This window comes from Podarcis raffonei, chromosome 2, assembly GCF_027172205.1.
Source record: "Podarcis raffonei isolate rPodRaf1 chromosome 2, rPodRaf1.pri, whole genome shotgun sequence".
NCBI classification, from domain to species: Eukaryota; Metazoa; Chordata; class Lepidosauria; order Squamata; family Lacertidae; genus Podarcis; species Podarcis raffonei.
Window position 1 is genome coordinate 58753553 of NC_070603.1, and position 18204 is coordinate 58771756.

The following is an 18204-nucleotide window of genomic DNA, read 5'->3' on the forward strand; positions in this document are numbered from 1 at the left end:
TCAGGATGAGAACAGAAATTGTGCTCCGGCGGCGCGGCAGCAGCAGGAGGCCCCATTAGCTAAAGTGGTGCTTCAGGTTAAGAACAGTTTCAAGTTAAGTACTGACCTCCGGAATGAATTAAGTACTTAACCCGAGGTACCACTGTACAAGCAACCACCTCAATGTAGTATTCAAGTATGAAACAATTTGTATCTTATATATACAGTCACTGCTTTTTTCTGGCGGGGGGGACACAGGGGTATGCATACCCCTAAACATTTTATGAATCTAAGTTTGGCCTCATTGAGGGGCAGTATTTCAATATGAGTAGGAAAATGAGAGTACCCCTAAATATTTTTTAAGGGATAAAAGCACTGTATACAGTTATTTATTACTGATTACTTCATAATTAAATGCTATTCCTTTAGGACAAACCTTTAATAATTGATCAGTGGTGGGTTTGTGTATGGGTTTGTGGGTTTGTGTAGCCAGAATTCAGAAAGTGCATAGGGGAAAAGTGCTCTATTCTCTTGGCTGCCTCAAAGTCAGTGCCATTACACACCCACCCACCCACACCCTACATGATTGTTGCTCTGTGCACAAATTTTTATCAGGGTCCAAAACTGCTCCTTTCATACACAGATTGGGGGGAATCATAACCCATACAGCACAATTTATAAAACCAAAATAGTACTTTTTCTGTTAGTTTTTTGAGCTGCTGAGTTTTCAAGGCTTTTCATGATTCCTGGAATGTAAAGTTAAATCTTTCAAATTTCTGCTCATTTAGTAAAATCCAGATAGGGTTTTGCAGTTGCTAATTGCTACAAAGAGAGATGTGGATGCTGAAGCATGCCAGGATGCCTTACAACCTGAACAGTCTGCCTCTTAATATCAGATATACAGGTCTGGTGGTGAGACGGTAATTTATTCAGTGACAATGTAGTATATTAACATAGCATATGCCTAGAAATGGCTTGTTATTACTGTTATAAGAATTCTAAGGTCTCAAATATAAATTAAATGTTCAAAACTTTACAAGGCAAACGCATACATATGTATATAAACCACCTGTCTGAAATAGTACAAGAGAGCAATCCTGAAGCCATTTTGACTCTCCCAAATTGTCCTCAAATATTTCTCTGCAAGGAGGAAGAAAATGGGAAAACCTCCCCATTGTCTTTTGCTTACAAATCCTGTCTTAAGGGCATATTTGTGTATGAATAGGGTGAGCCTGTGACCTGCATACAGAAACTAAAGTATTAACCATCACAAAAGAATGACCAGACTGCCCAGGTAATGCAATCAGTGACTATTATCAGGTATCCTGGCTGACAGGATTTCTGCTGTAGACCGCCTCCTCTGCTGTAGACCGCCTCCTGTGATGTATGTATGATGTTTTAGGGGGTAGTCTTGGGTTACAGGGTGGGCAATTTCAAAAGTCTATGTGCACCATTCTTCTGGGTTCTCTCCTCCCCCCTTTGTATGGTGAGTGGGGACCCTGTTGCAACAGTTTGATAAAGATCAGGCTTACTATCCGCTTTGCTTTTGAATATACTCTGGTCGGCCTCTGTTATTTTCTCCTATGGATAGGGAACCCACTTAAAGACTCTATACAGGCTCTTGGATACCCCAAAAGGGAAAAGGAGCAGTTTTTTCTTATAACATTACTTTATTTCATTGCTGAGCCATGGATCAATCTGAGTCCTCAGAAATACCTTTTGTTGCATTTTGGGCGGCAATTGCCCTCTTCAAAATCCTCTACCATTTGCCAGTTGTGTATATAAAGCCTGTTTGCCTGGTCTCTCTTCATTTCTAACTTGTGGTGCACTCCAATCTTCTCTAGAGGGTGTGTCTTCACCAGAAGGACCAATGTGACTAATGATAACAGATGTAGGGAAAACGTGTGTTTGAGGACCAATAATTATATTGCTTTACCCATCCCCAGGGTTCCCATCACCAGTGGCCCTGATGCTGCCAGTGACACCAGAAGCAGATGCCTCCCTCATTTCATGGCGGCAGCTGGACATTTCAATGCCTTCCCCCACACTTCCACACCACACAATGCCATTTTCATAGCTGACAATAATCCTGTATAAGTTGTAACATTGCTGCCGCTGCCACCAAAGGACACAGCTAAGGCATGAGGGTTGGGAGGAGGCCTGCCCTGCTGTCACAGGTATTCGATGGCAGCACTTCTCCAATATGCGGCAATACTTGCTGTCTGCTTCAACAGGAATCCTGCTGCTGTATCATGCAGATAGATAAACATAAAAACTGCAAAAAGTGATTACTGTACAGTATAAGAAAAGCCAATGGTCAGTGACAATGAGAACTGAAGTCCACCAACATCTTAGGGAATACCCTGTTAGCTACCACTGCTTAGTTTAGTTTGAACTATGGTTTAATGCAACATTTTTAACAGGGCCAGTGAATACTAGATAATGTTTTGACTACATGGAAACAGTTTTTGACTTGCATAGTGGTACTTTGTCAATGCACTGCCCTCTGGCTTGGTATGAGATTATTCTACACTGACCGTCAGTTCCTGCATACCAATTTATTTCATACCCATTGGGACTTCACAATTCAGTTATTCTTGCCTTTGGAAGAGCCAGGTTATAATACCGACTCCCTGAATTGCCTCTACAATTTCATGGACATTGCTTCTGACAACAACAATCATAAACCTTTTACAGTATGCTCCCAAATCCACTTATGGAGGTGTAATTGCATTTAGGATTGATTTCCACCATTGTGATAACTACATTTTAAATGGCGCCACTTCCTTACAATCTACCTAGCTCCTACGCTTCCAGCACTCCCCCACCTGCTTTGAGCACCTAAACAAAGCACTTGGCCTTCTTCTAGCAACAGGTTAGATCCATCCTGAGTTAACTGGATCTGCAGCATAGCCTACGTGAATTACTTCCAAATAATGCACTTTAGACAGAGATGCCAGATTCCAATATTGAAATAAACTAACCTTCACAGCCTCTTTCATTCACATCATTCACTTGAAAATCAGTGCTTGCAATCTTATGCTCAATCTTACTCAGAAGAAAGACTAATTAAGTACAAAGGAGCTTAAAGGTAAAGGTAAAGGGACCCCTGACCATTAGGTCCAGTCGTGACGGACTCTGGGGTTGCGGCGCTCATCTCGCTTTATTGGCCAAGGGAGCCGGCGTTTGTCCGCAGACAGCTCCCGGGTCATGTGGCCAGCATGACTAAGCCGCTTCTGGCGAACCAGAGCAGCACACGGAAACGCCGTTTACCTTCCCGCTGGAGTGGTACCTATTTATCTACTTGCACTTTGTGCTTTCGAACTGCTAGGTTGGCAGGAGCTGGGACCAAACAACGGGAGCTCACCCCATCGCAGGGATTCGAACTGCCAACCTTCTGATGGGCAAGTCCTAGGCTCTGTGGTTTAACCCGCAGTGCCACCTGCGTCCCACAAAGGAGCTTAATCCCATGTAAATGGATACAGGATTGCAGTCTAAAGCATTGGATACCAAATGGGATTTACTCTGGAGTACACATGCAAAGGATTGCATTGCACTATACATAAGTTAATTTTTAATTACCGGTAAATACTGGGACTTTAGAAACACAAAAAGTACTGGATCAAAATAATCAGGACAGTTAAAATGCCATATCCAGTCTTCTTCTCTCCCCCACTCCAATGTAAGATGATTTATAGCTACAGGACAAACTAGAAAAAGATAACAGCCAGTCAAATGGGATTTTTTATTTTAAAAAGCACTGGGCAACATCTGACACTTTGGAATTAATCTGGACCAAAATCAGATGCTATCACTTCTTCAGTGAGGAAGCAATAATTTATGAGGTGGCAACTATGTAAAAGAACCTACAAAACCAGAAAATTAAATTAGTATGATTATGGTGTTGTTGCTTTTTGGAATCAACAAGGTCAATTATGTTTTGACTTATTATTCTCAGTAAAAAACCAATACAGTAATCCAATCTGAAACCTTACCAAATGAATCATACTATACATTGATGAATAAAGAATTACATCATGCCGCAAATAGAAAAAAGTTTCACTTAAGTGAAAAAGGTGAATAACTACAATAACATATTAAGGCTGCAATCCTATTGCACCAGCCCATTGAACCAGAAGCAGCTTAGTCATGCTGGCCACATGACCCGGAAAAACTGTCTGCGGACAAACGCCGGCTCCCTCGGCCTGTAAAGCGAGATGAGCGCCGCAACTCCAGAGTTGTCTGCGGCTGGACTTAACTGTCAGGAGTCCTTTACCTTTATCTTTAACCATGTATACTAAGAAATAAGTTCTATTTAATTCCATCAGCATTACTTCCAGATAAGTGGAGCTGGGATTGTAGCCTTCATCTACTCTCAAATGTGCACAGGTTTGCATCTTTAGGCTGTGATCATGAAGGAGCCCATTTATATAAAGTCAAGGTTTTAAGGCTGCAATGCTTACCAGGATGTAAATCCTGCTGAACTGATTGACCATTTCTAAGTAAATGTGCTGATGACTGGAGTCCATTATCTACAACCATCTGCACTAATTATTTAGGAGAAACACAATCCACTGAACTCAGTGGACCTTATATTCAGAAAACATTTATAGGTCATGTGTAGATCTAGGTTCTTAAACCAAGAATGGAAGAGATTCCTTTCCCCCATAAAGAATATTGTAAAGTTATGGTGTCTGAAATCAGGAAGAACTACTAACTAGACCCTCATATGTTGGTTTCTGTAATAAGGAGCACCTATCCCATACTATTTACTCAGTTTTTTAAAACCTGTTTTCTCACTCTGGGCCTCTGACTTTTTAAATTAGTTTAGAATATGTTTTAGGGTATGTTTGTTTGTTTTTAAACTAGCAGTAGTTTTTATTGCTCGATACTGTATTTTAATGTTGTGGTTTTGTATTTTGCTTTCAGAGTTGCAACGAGAATTTCTGCTATACAGCAGCTATAGAAATGTAAAAAATCTTGTTGGACGAGTCTGTATTCAGACCAACCAAAAAGCCACGAAATTGTGGCAGGTGTTCCGAGTTATTCACAATACTTCATCAAGGTAAGATTTGTGACAGAGGCGAAAAATAAAAATACAAAAAAAAAGTACAAACGGGAGGCTAAAATGTTGCAGCATACGGTCAGTTTAAGAACCAAGCTCAAGGTGGATTTATTTTTGTTTTACATTTTGGCTGGCTCCAATAAAGGCATTTCCTCAACTTTGGATTTTAGATAAACAAGGCTACCTTTGCACTTTTATATAAGGATGTACAGTAGTTGGTTAAAAGTGCAACCCAAACCATTTCTACTTCGGAGAAAATTCAAAAGGGTAAGAAGAGCTAGGGCGGTAGCCTTAGCTAAGTAATAAACAACGATATTGTGACAGCTAAGAAATAAAGGGAACAATGATTTCCCAAAAAAAACACCGTCACTACACTCTCTGACAACTCAACGCCTCCTGCCCGCACCGAGGTACACGCACTGCAGCCGCTGCTCCGCCTTCGAAGACTCCTGTAGGCGAGATCTGCAAAATATATCCGCGCAGCAACCCGTGCCCTGCTGGAGGACAGGAGAGCCAATCACAGCGCAGGGCGACACCCTCGCGCTCAGAGAGCGAGAGAGAGAAAAGCCTTCTCACCCCCTTCAGGCCGGCGCAGTGGTACATCCCTAAGGCGTTCTGGGTCCCCTCCCCAAGCAGGCGCAGTGGTACAGCCGCGAAGGGCGGCTGGTTCCCTCCCCCACCGGCGGAGGGAGACGCCATTGCGGAGTTGTTTGTGAAGCAGCAGAGCGAGAGCAGGCGGCCGCCGGGGAGGGAGACGTCGGCGTTGCCAGCGGTGCTGAGGCCTTTTTTTTTGGAGGTGGGGAGGCCCGAGGATTCATTTGGCAGCCGAGGGGAGCGGGGAGCATCATGTCCACCCCAGCTAGGCGGAGGCTAATGAGAGATTTCAAGAGGTAAGCGCTCTTCCCCTTTCCTTCCTCCTTCCAAGAGCTCTGGCTGCTTCCCAGGGCCGGAATGCGCCCCCTCCCTCCCGCCTTCTCTGGAGGAGGAGGAGGAAGGGGGCCCCCCCGCTCTTGGGGACCCCCTTGTAAGAGCCTAGCTGCTCACCTTTGCCTTTTGCCCTTCCAAAGGAGCTGGGGGGGGGCTTTCTGTGTTTAGGGCGGAGGGGAAGAAGAACTCTAGATTTCGCCTGTCCGTCTCTACCCCAAAAAAACCTGCTGGGAGGACAAAGAGTTCAAGAGTTTCTACTTCCTCCCCTCGAAAAGATCTGCCCTTGCCTCGCACCCAGACTGCCCCCCACCCTCCCTCCTTCCCCTTCCTCCTCTGTTAAGAAGAAGAAAGTCAAGGTGCTTTTATAAGAACAAGAGTTGTGCTAGACAAAAGACTTATGAAGCTTGCTGGGTTTTTTCCTCTTCTCTGTTCAACCCCCCCCCCCAAATAAAAGAGAGCCAAACTGATTCGAGAGACCATTCCCTTTTTTTTTTTTTTTGCTTTGACGCCCCTTTGTAGAATACTTGTCTTGTTGATATAAGGGAGTTGGATTGAAATAGACTGGATTGACCACGTCACAGGTACAGATGAAGGCCCCCCCCAACTCAGGGGAATGACCTAGGGAGCCAGTTTGTTTACAGCATGGGACGTTATGCAAAATAGTGATTAGGTCACTGGTTTTAAGAAGTCGCCTCTTACCTGTTTTTTTTCCTATCCTGCACCCACCCCCACCCCTCCAAGTACTCAGCATGCAAGCTGCCTTTGGGGTTTGCCGAGTGTGAAAACGGGTTTGTTACATAAAAGCCACGGTAAATGGTATGCCCAAGAAATGATTTCCGACGGTTTTCTTTTCTTTTTAAGGAAGGAAACTGGTAGGCCACAGAGCTGTATTAAATGCAAGCTTTGTTATTTCCGTTTAATAGAGTTTTTCTATGCTCTTCATCCACTGATCCCAAAGCATCTTGCCAATGTGATGCTTCAAAAATAAAAGAAGCCATTGTCACAGCCTCAGGTTACCCAGTGAGCCAACAGTGGAGCTGTAAATAAAACTCCATCCAGTCCAGTGTCCCCCTCTTTCGTTTAGCTATGTTGAATCTTTTAATCCCCAAGGATCTGCTCCAGAGTAGAGTTTCAGTGCATTTGGTATTCACTCTACTCTATTCCCTTATGACTTGGACTTATGCAAAGAGAATTGGTATATGAATTATCTCTCAGAAATGTAAACTCTGTAAAAGGCTGGCCTGTGAATTCCATAGCTTCCTGGGTGGGGGGATAGGGGAAATGGTGGAGAGAAACATTGATTTTTTAAAATTTTTGCTATATAACCAGCTGTGTTCTTCAAAAGCAGGGAGAATGTTGGCTGTGCTTAAGTGAATGCAATGATTTTAGTTATGGCTTATAGAAAATGCTAACTTTCTCACACTGAAGTTGTGTGTGCCTATTACAATGGAGGCTTGTGTTGTTTCCGTGTTTGTTTAGGGCTGCTTCCTATAATTGCTCTTTGCCTCTTAGCTTTTACTGACATCTGGAGGCATCTGTGAAGGTTATGCTGAAGTTGGCAAAATAATGGCCATTTTATTTTCTCAAGCAGGTTGCCAAGAAAGACATCCTATCTAAATATGCTTTTCCTGGCACTGCAAATGGATTCTACAAAGAAACCTGTGCATATTCTATAAAATTACAATATGTACATTGAATACTTAAATATTGTTTAGATAACATTACACAGGAACTATTACAGCATGGATGTTGTTAAGTGTACAGACAGCTATATGGTCTCCAACTTTGCTTAAATTTGGAATTAATAAAGAAACAAAATAATTGTATGAACAGGTGAACATTTTAAGATGGGATCCAGTTGCTGCTGAATTGCCATAGGACTGCAGATAGTTGTATTTCCCCAGTATGGGAAATGTGGTTATGCCATGCCACAGAATGGGTTGGTGCTGTGACACGGTGGCCGTATCCAACAATGCAGTATTGCACAAAGCTGTGATCCTGAACTGTTTTCTTGAATGCATTCCATTGAAATCAGCAAGGCTTACTTTGAAATAAATGTATCGGAATTAATTTCAGGAACTGAACTTATACATTCCTCAGTCAAGCTAAGTTTCACTATGGGAACTAAGCCTTTATACTTCCAGGTTAGTTTTAATAATTGTTTTACTGGTTTCACTATACTGACTTAAATTTTAAAATCTGCCCTAAGACAACTTGTGTTGCATCTGGAACAACATGAAAAATTATGACCCCAGAACCAAGCAATATTTTCACCAAGGCACCAGTGTTTTGAAAACTGACACAAAAGTTAGAAAGGTTATGATTAGAAATTAAACTGCACTGAACTTGCTAGTTGTTTTTTTAAAATCCAGTGTTGTGTGAGCTAGGACAGTCCTTTTGAAAGAGGACATAAAATGCACTAACTATATAAGGGATCCCTAGCCTAGACATTTGTTAAACAACTCCACGTAACACTATTGATGAAGACATTTTAACTACTGAATGGGGAAATATCTGGCGATAGAAATCTCAAAATGGAATGTGTTTGTTTCAAAGTGCATGCTAGATAGCTGGTTTGACATAGAAACTGGGATTCATGTCAGGAAACACTTAGTTCAAAGCTCACCTCAACTGTTTTAAATATTCTTGGATAACGTATGTGAAGTGTTTTGAACATTTGAAATTTTCTATATAAATGTTGAGTATTTGGCAGTCAAGCCATCTGAGTTAAGGAAGGTATATTTTGCGTAAGTCTTATTTCATTTAGGCTGACTTAGTAGTAAATGGCATCCTTGCTCCCTCTAATCTTCAATTAACTCTGTTTGCATGTGAAATCCCAGTCAGGGCTGCAAAATCTTCATAGCTGAAGGCTTTTCACAGCATGGTGTTCATGAAGCTTCAAGAACCAAAGCTATCTCTGAACAGCACATGGGGCTTAATGCTTTTGCTGAGACACTGGCATGCAAGCTGGCTATCATGTAGCAAGAAGTCACGTTCCTTTGCTCTCCAGCCAAGGTTTTAGGTAGCTTGTGCTGTTGACATTAAACTGATTGAACTGAGCATGCTCCAAGAAGAGAGCTGTATAAATGCAGGGTAGTTTTAAGGGCAAGGAACTGTATGTAGACTGACAATGCAGCATGCTGTTAATTTGCTGTTATTCCTAATGCCACTCTGTTGCAAGTCTTCCTTCCCAATACAGTGGTACCTCAGGTTAAGTACTTAATTCGTTCCGGAGGTCCTTACTTAACCTGAAACTGTTCTTAACCTGAAGCACTACTTTAGCTAATGGGGCCTCCTGCTGCCGCTGCGCCGCCAGAGCACAACTTCGGTTCTCATCCTGAAGCAAAGTTCTTAACCTGAAGCACTATTTCTAGGTTAGCGGAGTCTGTAACCTGAAGCGTATGTAACCCGAGGTACCACTGTAAATGGAAATGTACTTTTTGATGTGAGGGCTACTGACAGAGAATTATTTCAGTGCCTTAAATCTCTAATTTTCCTCGGCAAAATGTTGCAAACTCTTAAATAAACATGATTAACAGACTATCACTAATATTGCAGTTCTGCTGTAAAAATGTCCGTATACAATACTGGCATAACAAGGCAAGCTCTTGTGTTACATAAAGTAAGCGTGAGGAGGTCATATTTGCCACATGGAAGGAGTTCACTCTGTCTCTTCAGCTTTTCTTTAAGAGATGTCCCTGTATGTAATCCAGCTTGAGAAATGGAGTGACTTTAAAAAAAGATGCATCTTGACCATGTTGGGACTTTTTTTTTAAAATGGAGTAACATATGGAGGTGGGTTGAAATGGGCTGGCACAGCACACTCTGAAATCAAATTGTTCCACCAACCAAAATAGAACAGCACTGTCTCACTACAGATATTATGAATGATCATCATTTCTCTACTGAAAACCTAGATAAAATATATTTCTGTAGTGTACAGAATCTCAAAACCAGAGCAACATAAATAAAATTGAAGCAAAATACATTTAGGAAGCTTAAGTCGAGTCTGGGTCACCTGACAAGGTTATGAAAACTATAAATTATTTCCATGGGAAAGCTTGCTGAAATAGTGACATAATAACACAAGTTGGCACCTAAGACTCATTACAGATGATGTCTACTTGCTTTCATTAGGTATAGAGTTCCATAATCCCATGCCATCTCTTTAAATTCACAATTTCTTGTTGAGGATAGCCAGGCACCATTTGACAAGTCTTATGTGGCAGGATACAAAGTTCAAGCAGGGGTTATGGAATAGGGCAGTATTTGAAGTACACTGGCCTTAGGTTGTTTAGAACATCATATACTAATAGTAAGACCTTGAAGAAAGATAATCAGCATGTGATAGCCAGTGCAGCTCCCTCAGCACAAGTGTTAGTTTGTTGGTAGCCAACACCCAATAGCAACCGGGCTGTGGAATTCTGCACCAGCTGCAGCTTTCATACCAGCCTCAAGGGTAGCCCAATATAAAGTGCATTACATTAGTCTATCCTAAAGGTCACCAATGCATGAGCCACCATAGTGGAGCTAACCCACAGCTGACAAACCAGCTGAATCAAGGGTCTTGATTTCGCCTGATGTTTCAGTAATGTTCTGTGTTTCAAACAGACATAATTTATGGCTTCAGTAGATGCTTGCCAATATGTAAACAAATAACAGTTCATTTTCCGTATAGTTATCTCCAAGTGATGGTCTGAATGCTCATGAGAAGAATGCAGCTTGCTAGTAGAGCATCTGTTTGGATGCAGATGGTCCCTGCCTCAGTACCCAGCAATAGCCACCACAAAGCAGATCTCAGGTTGACTACCAACACTACTTACGTGGTGGCATAAGTGAACAGACAAGCTTTGCTTACATCAGGCACCAGAAGTGCTAAGCCTGAGAAAAGATGTGCAAGTGTCCCCAACTCTCCTCCTCTTACAGCTATAGAAAAGAGGATAATCATCATAGACACATACAGTTAAAGCAAATTAGATAAAATATGAGTGTTTTCTGTGCTGAAATGTAAAAGAACGAGTGCAGAAGATTAGGTTGGCAACAAGTAACTTCAGTCCAGGATTGTGGTAAGGACTGAACCTTGGTGGCAGAGCATATTCTTAGCATATAAACATTCTCAGGTTTAGCCCCCAAAGAACTCCCAAGTAGGGCTGGGAATGTCCCATGCCTGAAACCCACGACAGCCATTATCAGTTAGTGTAGACAATACTGAACTAGATAAGACTCATTTTCAGGCTGCTTCCTATTTTCCACAGAATGCTGGCTGACCATTGAGGAGACAGAAAACCAGATGGGAGGAGGAATGGGTGGAATATCATAAAGGAAGGCATGGCTGGCTGGAATAGTGTGTGTACACTATGGATTTTAATGTCTCCATGCATTCTGCTTTCTTCTTTAAAGATTACAGGAAGATCCACCCGTGGGGGTCAGTGGTGCACCATCTGAGAACAACATAATGCAATGGAATGCAGTTATTTTTGGGTAAGTGAACCTTACCTTCATTATAAAGGAAATGAATGAATATATTCTAAGTTGTTTATTTTCTGTGTCACTTTCAAAAATGCTAAATGATGACTGACACAATTGAGCACATCATTGGAAACAGATTGTTAAGGGCCCAGTCTTGCACTCCAGAGTATTCCGTTTAATAGGGCAACATGGAACATATAGAATAGGATTCAACTAATAAGCCCCACCAGTGGAAGCCCATGCAAGGACTTCTGCTAGCTCAGCGGGGCTTCCCCCTCTCCTACCTTGCACACACACATGCCCAAAGTGGGGGTGGGATCAGGAGAACCCCCTGAACAACATGCAGGGGGAGGGGCACAAATGTTTGTGTTGATGGAGCAATCTGTTTAGCACTAAATTGAATCCCTCTCAAATCATTCTCTTTTAAGCTTTCTTATGATATAGCATGCAATTGTACAAGCATGGCGCTTTTAATTGAGAGTGGAACAAGCTGAGCACTTTGGCTGAAAATTCCAGTGAATGTATTGTCTCAAATTATAGCTTTGCAAGTGAGACTCTGTGCAGAGGCGCTGCAATATCTAGAGTTTGGGAATCAAATATATTTTCAGTAACACATTTATATACCAAGCTACTGGCCACTGTTTTATGGGAACCTAAATGGCAGAAAATAGCCTGTGAGTTCTGTTTGTTCATTTACAGTTAAGGAATAATTAATTCTTATTATCTGTCTTTCCAGGCCAGAAGGTACTCCCTTTGAAGATGGTAAGCTTTTAAAACATTCTTTGCTTCTGGTAGCTTTTCTAAAATTTAGAATTTAAGCACAGGAATATTGCATTATGTTGCCATATGTTACGTGTAATAGTTGTCTGATAGTGTTATATTGAGGATAACATTCCAGCTGTAGTAGTAATACGTGTAAGCAAAGGTAAAGGAGCCCTGGACGGTTAAGTCCAGGCAAAGGCGACTTTGGGGTGCAGCGCTCATCTCACTTCAGGCCGAGGGAGCTAGCGTTTGTCTGCAAACAGCTTTCCGGGTCATGTGGCCAGCATGACTAAACCACATCTGGCACAACAGGACACAGTGACGATTGCCAGAGCACACGGAAACGCCGTTTACCTTCCCGTGGCAGCAGTTCCTATTTACCTACTTGCACTGGTATGCTTTTGAATTGCTAGGTTGGCAGAAGCTGGGATAGAGCAATGGGAACTAACCCCATCATGCATATTTGAACCACTGACCTTCCAGTTGGGAAGCCCAAGAGGTTCGGTGGTTTAGACCACAGTACCACTTGCTCCCTACCCGTAATACATGTAAACCTTGGTAACAAAAACCAGCTACCTGTTTTAAAGCCCATTATTCTAACAGTACCTATTAGCAAGAAGTCCTAGTACTTTAAATCATGTAAATTTACTTGTTTGACCACAATACTAAGGCTGCAGTCCTAACCCCACTCACCTTGGAGCAAGTCACATTGAAGTCAATAAAACTTAACTTATCAGTAGACCTGTTTAGGATTGCACTGTACAATATAATAAAATCCACTTAGTTAAAAGGGTCTTTTATCATTTAGGTTTGCAGCCCGAGAACACAAAGTGCTAATCAGTCTGATGGTTTCATGAAGTAGGTTGTCACATCCCTAATCTAAAATTGGGTCATCTGGAGGAGTTATAAATTAACCATGACTGACAATTTGGAAATATTTTAATGCTTGAATTTGCAGCTGGTTCTACTGGAGCTCCCTCTGACCGCTCCAAAATTCCTATCTCCAGTGACAATTGCATATTTGCCAAAATGGGGACCCTGACGTAATAGACAGGGATTCAAAGAACCCCGAGACAAATTCTGTTTGTTAATTGAAGTTTGGACTTGAATTTCTTGAATAGAACTCCCCCATGACACATGGAAAATAGATTTTGAAATTTTGTTGTTCCCTCCCCCTCCCCCCCCCCCAATATTACTGAGCATGCCCAAGACCTTGGCCATCGCTAAAGTAGCTATTTGGCTTTTAGCCACAGTTTCCATCAACAAGGCACTTAGGCATAGAATAAAGCAGTCAGACATAATTGTTGATGGACAGCTTGGGTGTCTTCCAAATGTGATATTCAACTGGAAAAGAGTGGGCCCACGGGGTGGTGGGAGTGTGTGCGCGCGTGTGTGTGCGCGCGATAGCCCCACTCAAGGACGGTACCTAAAACCAGACCTTCAGTATGATTTTGAGCTTGTATTCAGTAGAGCCTGCTAAGATTTAGGGAGAAGTTCACATTAGTTCATTCCAACATTTTTCATGCTTTTTTGGTAATGCCTGGCTTTGCCCATAGCACATGATCCTGAATCCTCTTTTGATACTGAAAATAAAAACAACTTCACATTCCCTTGAACTGATCTGTGTATAAAACTGTCTCGGTGAAAATAACCACAGTAAAGTATATGGCTGTTCTTGCAGTGGTTGAAGCAGACTTAAAGCCACCTGTTCATCACTCTCTAGTGTTGTGTCTTGAACAGGTTTTTTTAAAAAAGTTGAAGTTCCAAAATATTGTGTGGGTGTTTTCCCCCCATCTTTTGTTTCTTTTTAAGATCTCTATTGGTCTTATTTAGAACGTATATAAGTGTTTCCTGCAAACTTGTAAGTCTTAATGACCATAGAGCTGTTCTGTTTGTAACCTGTTATATTTTGTGTGTGTGCTTTAAACTTGATTCTGTCAGTTGTAGTTGAAAAGGTGGGGCAAAGCAGTTTTTTGTAGAGCTTCCCAGGTTTGAGACAATTTTTGCTTAGCACCTGTAGTGAAGTAAATGGCTACTTGCAAGCTCCAGAAACCTGAGGCTCTCATGTATAGCCCAGGGGAACTTGTTAGTGCAGGGAAAACGCAGGCTGTCATCACAAAAATGACGGCAAATGTTTCTGATAATCTATTTGATGGTAAGTTGTTTGTCTCTGACCCAGCCCATAGATTCTCTTAGTTTTTGATATCCAGTTGGATGTAGTGAAGACTTCAAGGCTGTCAACTGAATGTTGACAATTCTCTTTTTTTAAAGTGTCCCTTTCTCAATACGAAAAACACACAAAAGCAGCAAAAAAGAGGCATGCTTCAAATTACTGCTGAAAATGTAGGTACTAGAAGCTTTGTGTATTTCTAAGAGAATGTTACTTCTTTCAAAATAAAATTATGGCTGAGATCAATGGGCCTTGTAGACCAAAATGTTTGGAGGGCACCAGGTTGCTCCAGAAAAAAAGAAAGAAAAGCACACCTGTACTTACTGTCCTGGGAGCAAGTTTTCTTTTGAAACATTGGCATTTTTAGATATATAGGCGTGCAACTCCTCATTTGTGTATAGTGCTTCGTCCTCAACTGCCCAGCTTTTTTCCTTTTCGTTTTCTCCAAGGATGTGTTTGACTGTGCTGGATAATTTCAGGCCAATTTACACATTCAGCTTCTGTCCCCACATAGAACACATTTTTAGAAACAGTGTGAAATGCATGAGTTCAGATCCTTGAAATGTATCTGTATCTCACATATATATGTGTGTGTGAAAGAGAGAAATACCATGCAATGATCTTGAGCATGGATTTCATGCTGCTTTCTTCACAGAAATACTTTCATTGTAGTAAATGTATAATGTGTGAAGACCTGTTCATTAGAACAGTTAATCAGCACCAGCTTAAAATGCCTGTTATGTAACTAATAAATATCTGAGCTGAATAGGTTTGCCAGACGTTTATCTAACTCCATTTGTGTTTGGTTTTTAATACCAAACCAATGTTACATTTTCAACCTGTGGAAATTCAAAAGGAATATACCTAATTCATCTGCATATTTTGCTACACAGTTTTAGATTCTACTCCATATTCTCTTGAGTGGGCTGCTAAGATACTCTCAGGATGCTGATGTTATTTCTATTCATAGCTGTGTACTGCAGCATTTTATTAACTCTAAAAATAATGTTAGACTAAGTGTTTATTTTTATTTCAAGAGTAGTAGCCCTCTTGTTAATCATAAGTGCTTTTGAAAGGAATTAGTTTTTCCGCTATATATTTGCGATCTTAAGATGTTTGTAATAGCTTTGTTATATAACTCTAAACTGCCTTATGAGATGGGATACAAATGTATTAAATAAAATGTCATGTTTAGGCTTTTAAAAGCAGATTCATCTACATGATTTGTTCTTGTTTGTTGCCCCCTTTCCACCCCTTTCTCTCCTTTTTTACAGGTACCTTTAAACTAGTAATAGAATTTTCAGAAGAATATCCAAATAAGCCTCCAACTGTTCGGTTTTTATCAAAAATGTTTCATCCCAATGGTAAGTTTTCATGAAGAATATGTAAAAACCTTAGGTGCAAGCATGTGCCCTCTGACTTTTAACAAAGTTTTAATATCCATATCAATTGCTGAAGGCAATTGTCATGGCAACTACTTAATACAGAAATTCTTCATAGCCTGCAGCCAATACTTTCATTAAAATAATATCTGAACACTGAACAGCCATGTCATACTGGCAATCAGAAAAATAAATGGAAACTAATTAAGTTTAGAAATAGTTTGTTCTATTAGAGACCAATAAAGAACTTCCTGATTAAGGGAATTGCTATGGAGGGTACGGTGGGGAATGGGGAAAGATCCATTGCATGAGTGGCCGCCTCTGTTGGTCCAGCCCCCTACATCTGCAAAATCCAAAGCCTTAATGAATTTTGCAGCTGGAGCTGTAATCTTCCTTAATATCTGTGCTCCTTTTTGGAAGCTTTCTGTCTCAAAATTTGTTGCTGAATCCTCTGTGTATAGCATATGGCTGCTTCTCTTTTAGGCAAGGAGAGCTTAGTTAACAGGAAGCAGTACTGATGCTGTCCAAGCACTGATTCAATCATTTGACAAGACATTGAGGCCCTGTGTACAATATTTTTGAAACCTTTCCTCCCATTCTTCCTGTAGCCTAAGTAACTTGCTGTTCATCAGCTGAAGAGTGAGGAAGAATGAGAGATTGTTTTTACTGAGATGTCAAATGTAGCTAGATGATATACACTGTTTTAAAGAGAGACAGCGAGCCTACAAGCCATAATGTGAAGGAGATTGATCCTCCTTTTGGAGAGGAACTTTTATGTCCCTGCTCAGTGTGTGTAACTGACATACGCATAGAGGAACTCTGATTTGTGACCCATATATTTTAACTTTGTTAGGAAGATTGGTTAGAGATAAAGTGAGAGGGTTCCTCTTCTATTGCTACAAATCAAAGGAAACCGAACACCTTTCATATAATTATCTTCAGATTTTGCATCGGGATTGTTATGAGTCATGAGTCTCCATCAGCACATTGAACTGCAGAGAAACCCGTCTTGGGAACGAGAATTTCACTTTGATTTTCTTCCTGCCCAAAAGTGAACAATAAATAAATGGATGCTACCTCCCAAAATGCCTAGTGACCAGTACTTCTAACCTGTGCCCACACAAGATTAACTGCAGGTTGCCTCACTGGTGAAAAGTTAGTGTGCAATATGCTCTTCTCCTATATATTTTCTGCAGCATGATCTATGCATGTTTATGAAGATTTCAATATGAATTAAAATGCTGAACTTTTGGAGAAATGCATCACCCATTCACATGTAGCATTAAACTGGCATAAACTTGAAATAACAGTGGTATAATTTTAAAACCTTCTTTTCATTTTAGTATATGCAGATGGTAGCATATGTTTAGATATCCTTCAGAATCGCTGGAGTCCTACGTATGATGTCTCATCTATTTTAACCTCAATTCAGGTAATCTTAGTAAATAACATACTGCTCTTCATAGTAGTCTACTCATCTGAGAAGCTGATGGGGAAAATTGCTGATGAAGATTGAGTCCTTTCTATCTTGAGCAATTTATTACAGTGAATATTTTGAACTATTTCTAGTAACTGTACGGCTACTTAGTAAGTCATTTTGTCTGAAGTGCTTGTCAAAAGGATTCAGTTATTTTTCTTTTACTGTATCAGTTTAGATGTAATATTAAATGTAAATGTTGCAAGAACAGGGCCTGGGCTTGTTGTAACCCTCAAACATGGCATTCTACTCTGGTTAGATCTCTTCATTTTGATGGCTGCTGCTTTATATTCCACCCCCAATTTTAGCTTCTTTTTCTCTTTCCAGTCGCTGCTTGACGAACCCAATCCAAATAGTCCTGCCAACAGTCAGGCTGCACAACTTTATCAGGAAAACAAGCGTGAATATGAAAAAAGAGTTTCTGCTATTGTTGAACAAAGTTGGAATGATTCATAAGAGATAACTACTTCATTAACCGACATCCTCATAATCATCATGTACAATTTAACTCGCGATAGGAAATGCTATCAGAACTTCTCAAGTGCCACGTTTGACTTGCATACAGATGTGTTTGCAAAAATAAGCCCTTCAGTTTCAAAACTCTAAAAGCTTGTGTACCTTGATTAATGTACTTTCTATTGCATGTTATGACCTAAGTTATTGCTACATAAATTTGTAATATATCCTGTTTGTATTTTTTTCAAAGTGTATAATGTTGGTGTGAAGTTTTCATGACAGAATATACATATTTTGTAAATCTGTACTTTTTTCAAAATATTGAATGCCTTATTTTTGAATTCTTTAGATTTATAAATTGGACAAAAATCACTTAACAGAGTTTTATATATAAAATATTTCATGTAAAGCTGAAATACATAACCTCAGTGCAAGACATTTTTCTGTCACTTCTTTCAAGTTTTCCATGGGCTCACAGATCGCTTGCATGCAGATCTAACTACAAAAATACATTGTT

The 18204-nt window shown here is 40.6% G+C and overlaps 1 protein-coding gene across 1 annotated transcript; it reads left to right on the forward strand.

Annotated features, from left to right (window-relative positions):
• Nucleotides 1-5751: 5751 nt before the first annotated feature.
• Nucleotides 5752-18008, forward strand: UBE2B (ubiquitin conjugating enzyme E2 B). The gene is made up of 6 exons (XM_053376820.1): nucleotides 5752-5934; nucleotides 11372-11452; nucleotides 12177-12202; nucleotides 15647-15736; nucleotides 17098-17186; nucleotides 17559-18008. Exons 1-6 carry the CDS (start codon nucleotides 5891-5893, stop codon nucleotides 17685-17687), a joined length of 459 nt encoding a protein of 152 aa, XP_053232795.1. The 5' UTR covers nucleotides 5752-5890; the 3' UTR covers nucleotides 17688-18008.
• The last annotated feature ends 196 nt before the right edge of the window (nucleotides 18009-18204 follow it).

What these genes read in the sequence shown, in the direction of transcription:
- UBE2B (XM_053376820.1), top strand. Translation starts at nt 5,891, where the DNA reads ATGTCCACCCCAGCTAGGCGGAGGCTAATGAGAGATTTCAAGAG. An exon ending in TGGAATGCAGTTATTTTTGG is followed by an intron (nt 11,453 to 12,176) that starts GTAAGTGAACCT and finishes CTGTCTTTCCAG; the next exon opens with GCCAGAAGGTACTCCCTTTG. An exon ending in CTATTTTAACCTCAATTCAG is followed by an intron (nt 17,187 to 17,558) that starts GTAATCTTAGTA and finishes TTCTCTTTCCAG; the next exon opens with TCGCTGCTTGACGAACCCAA.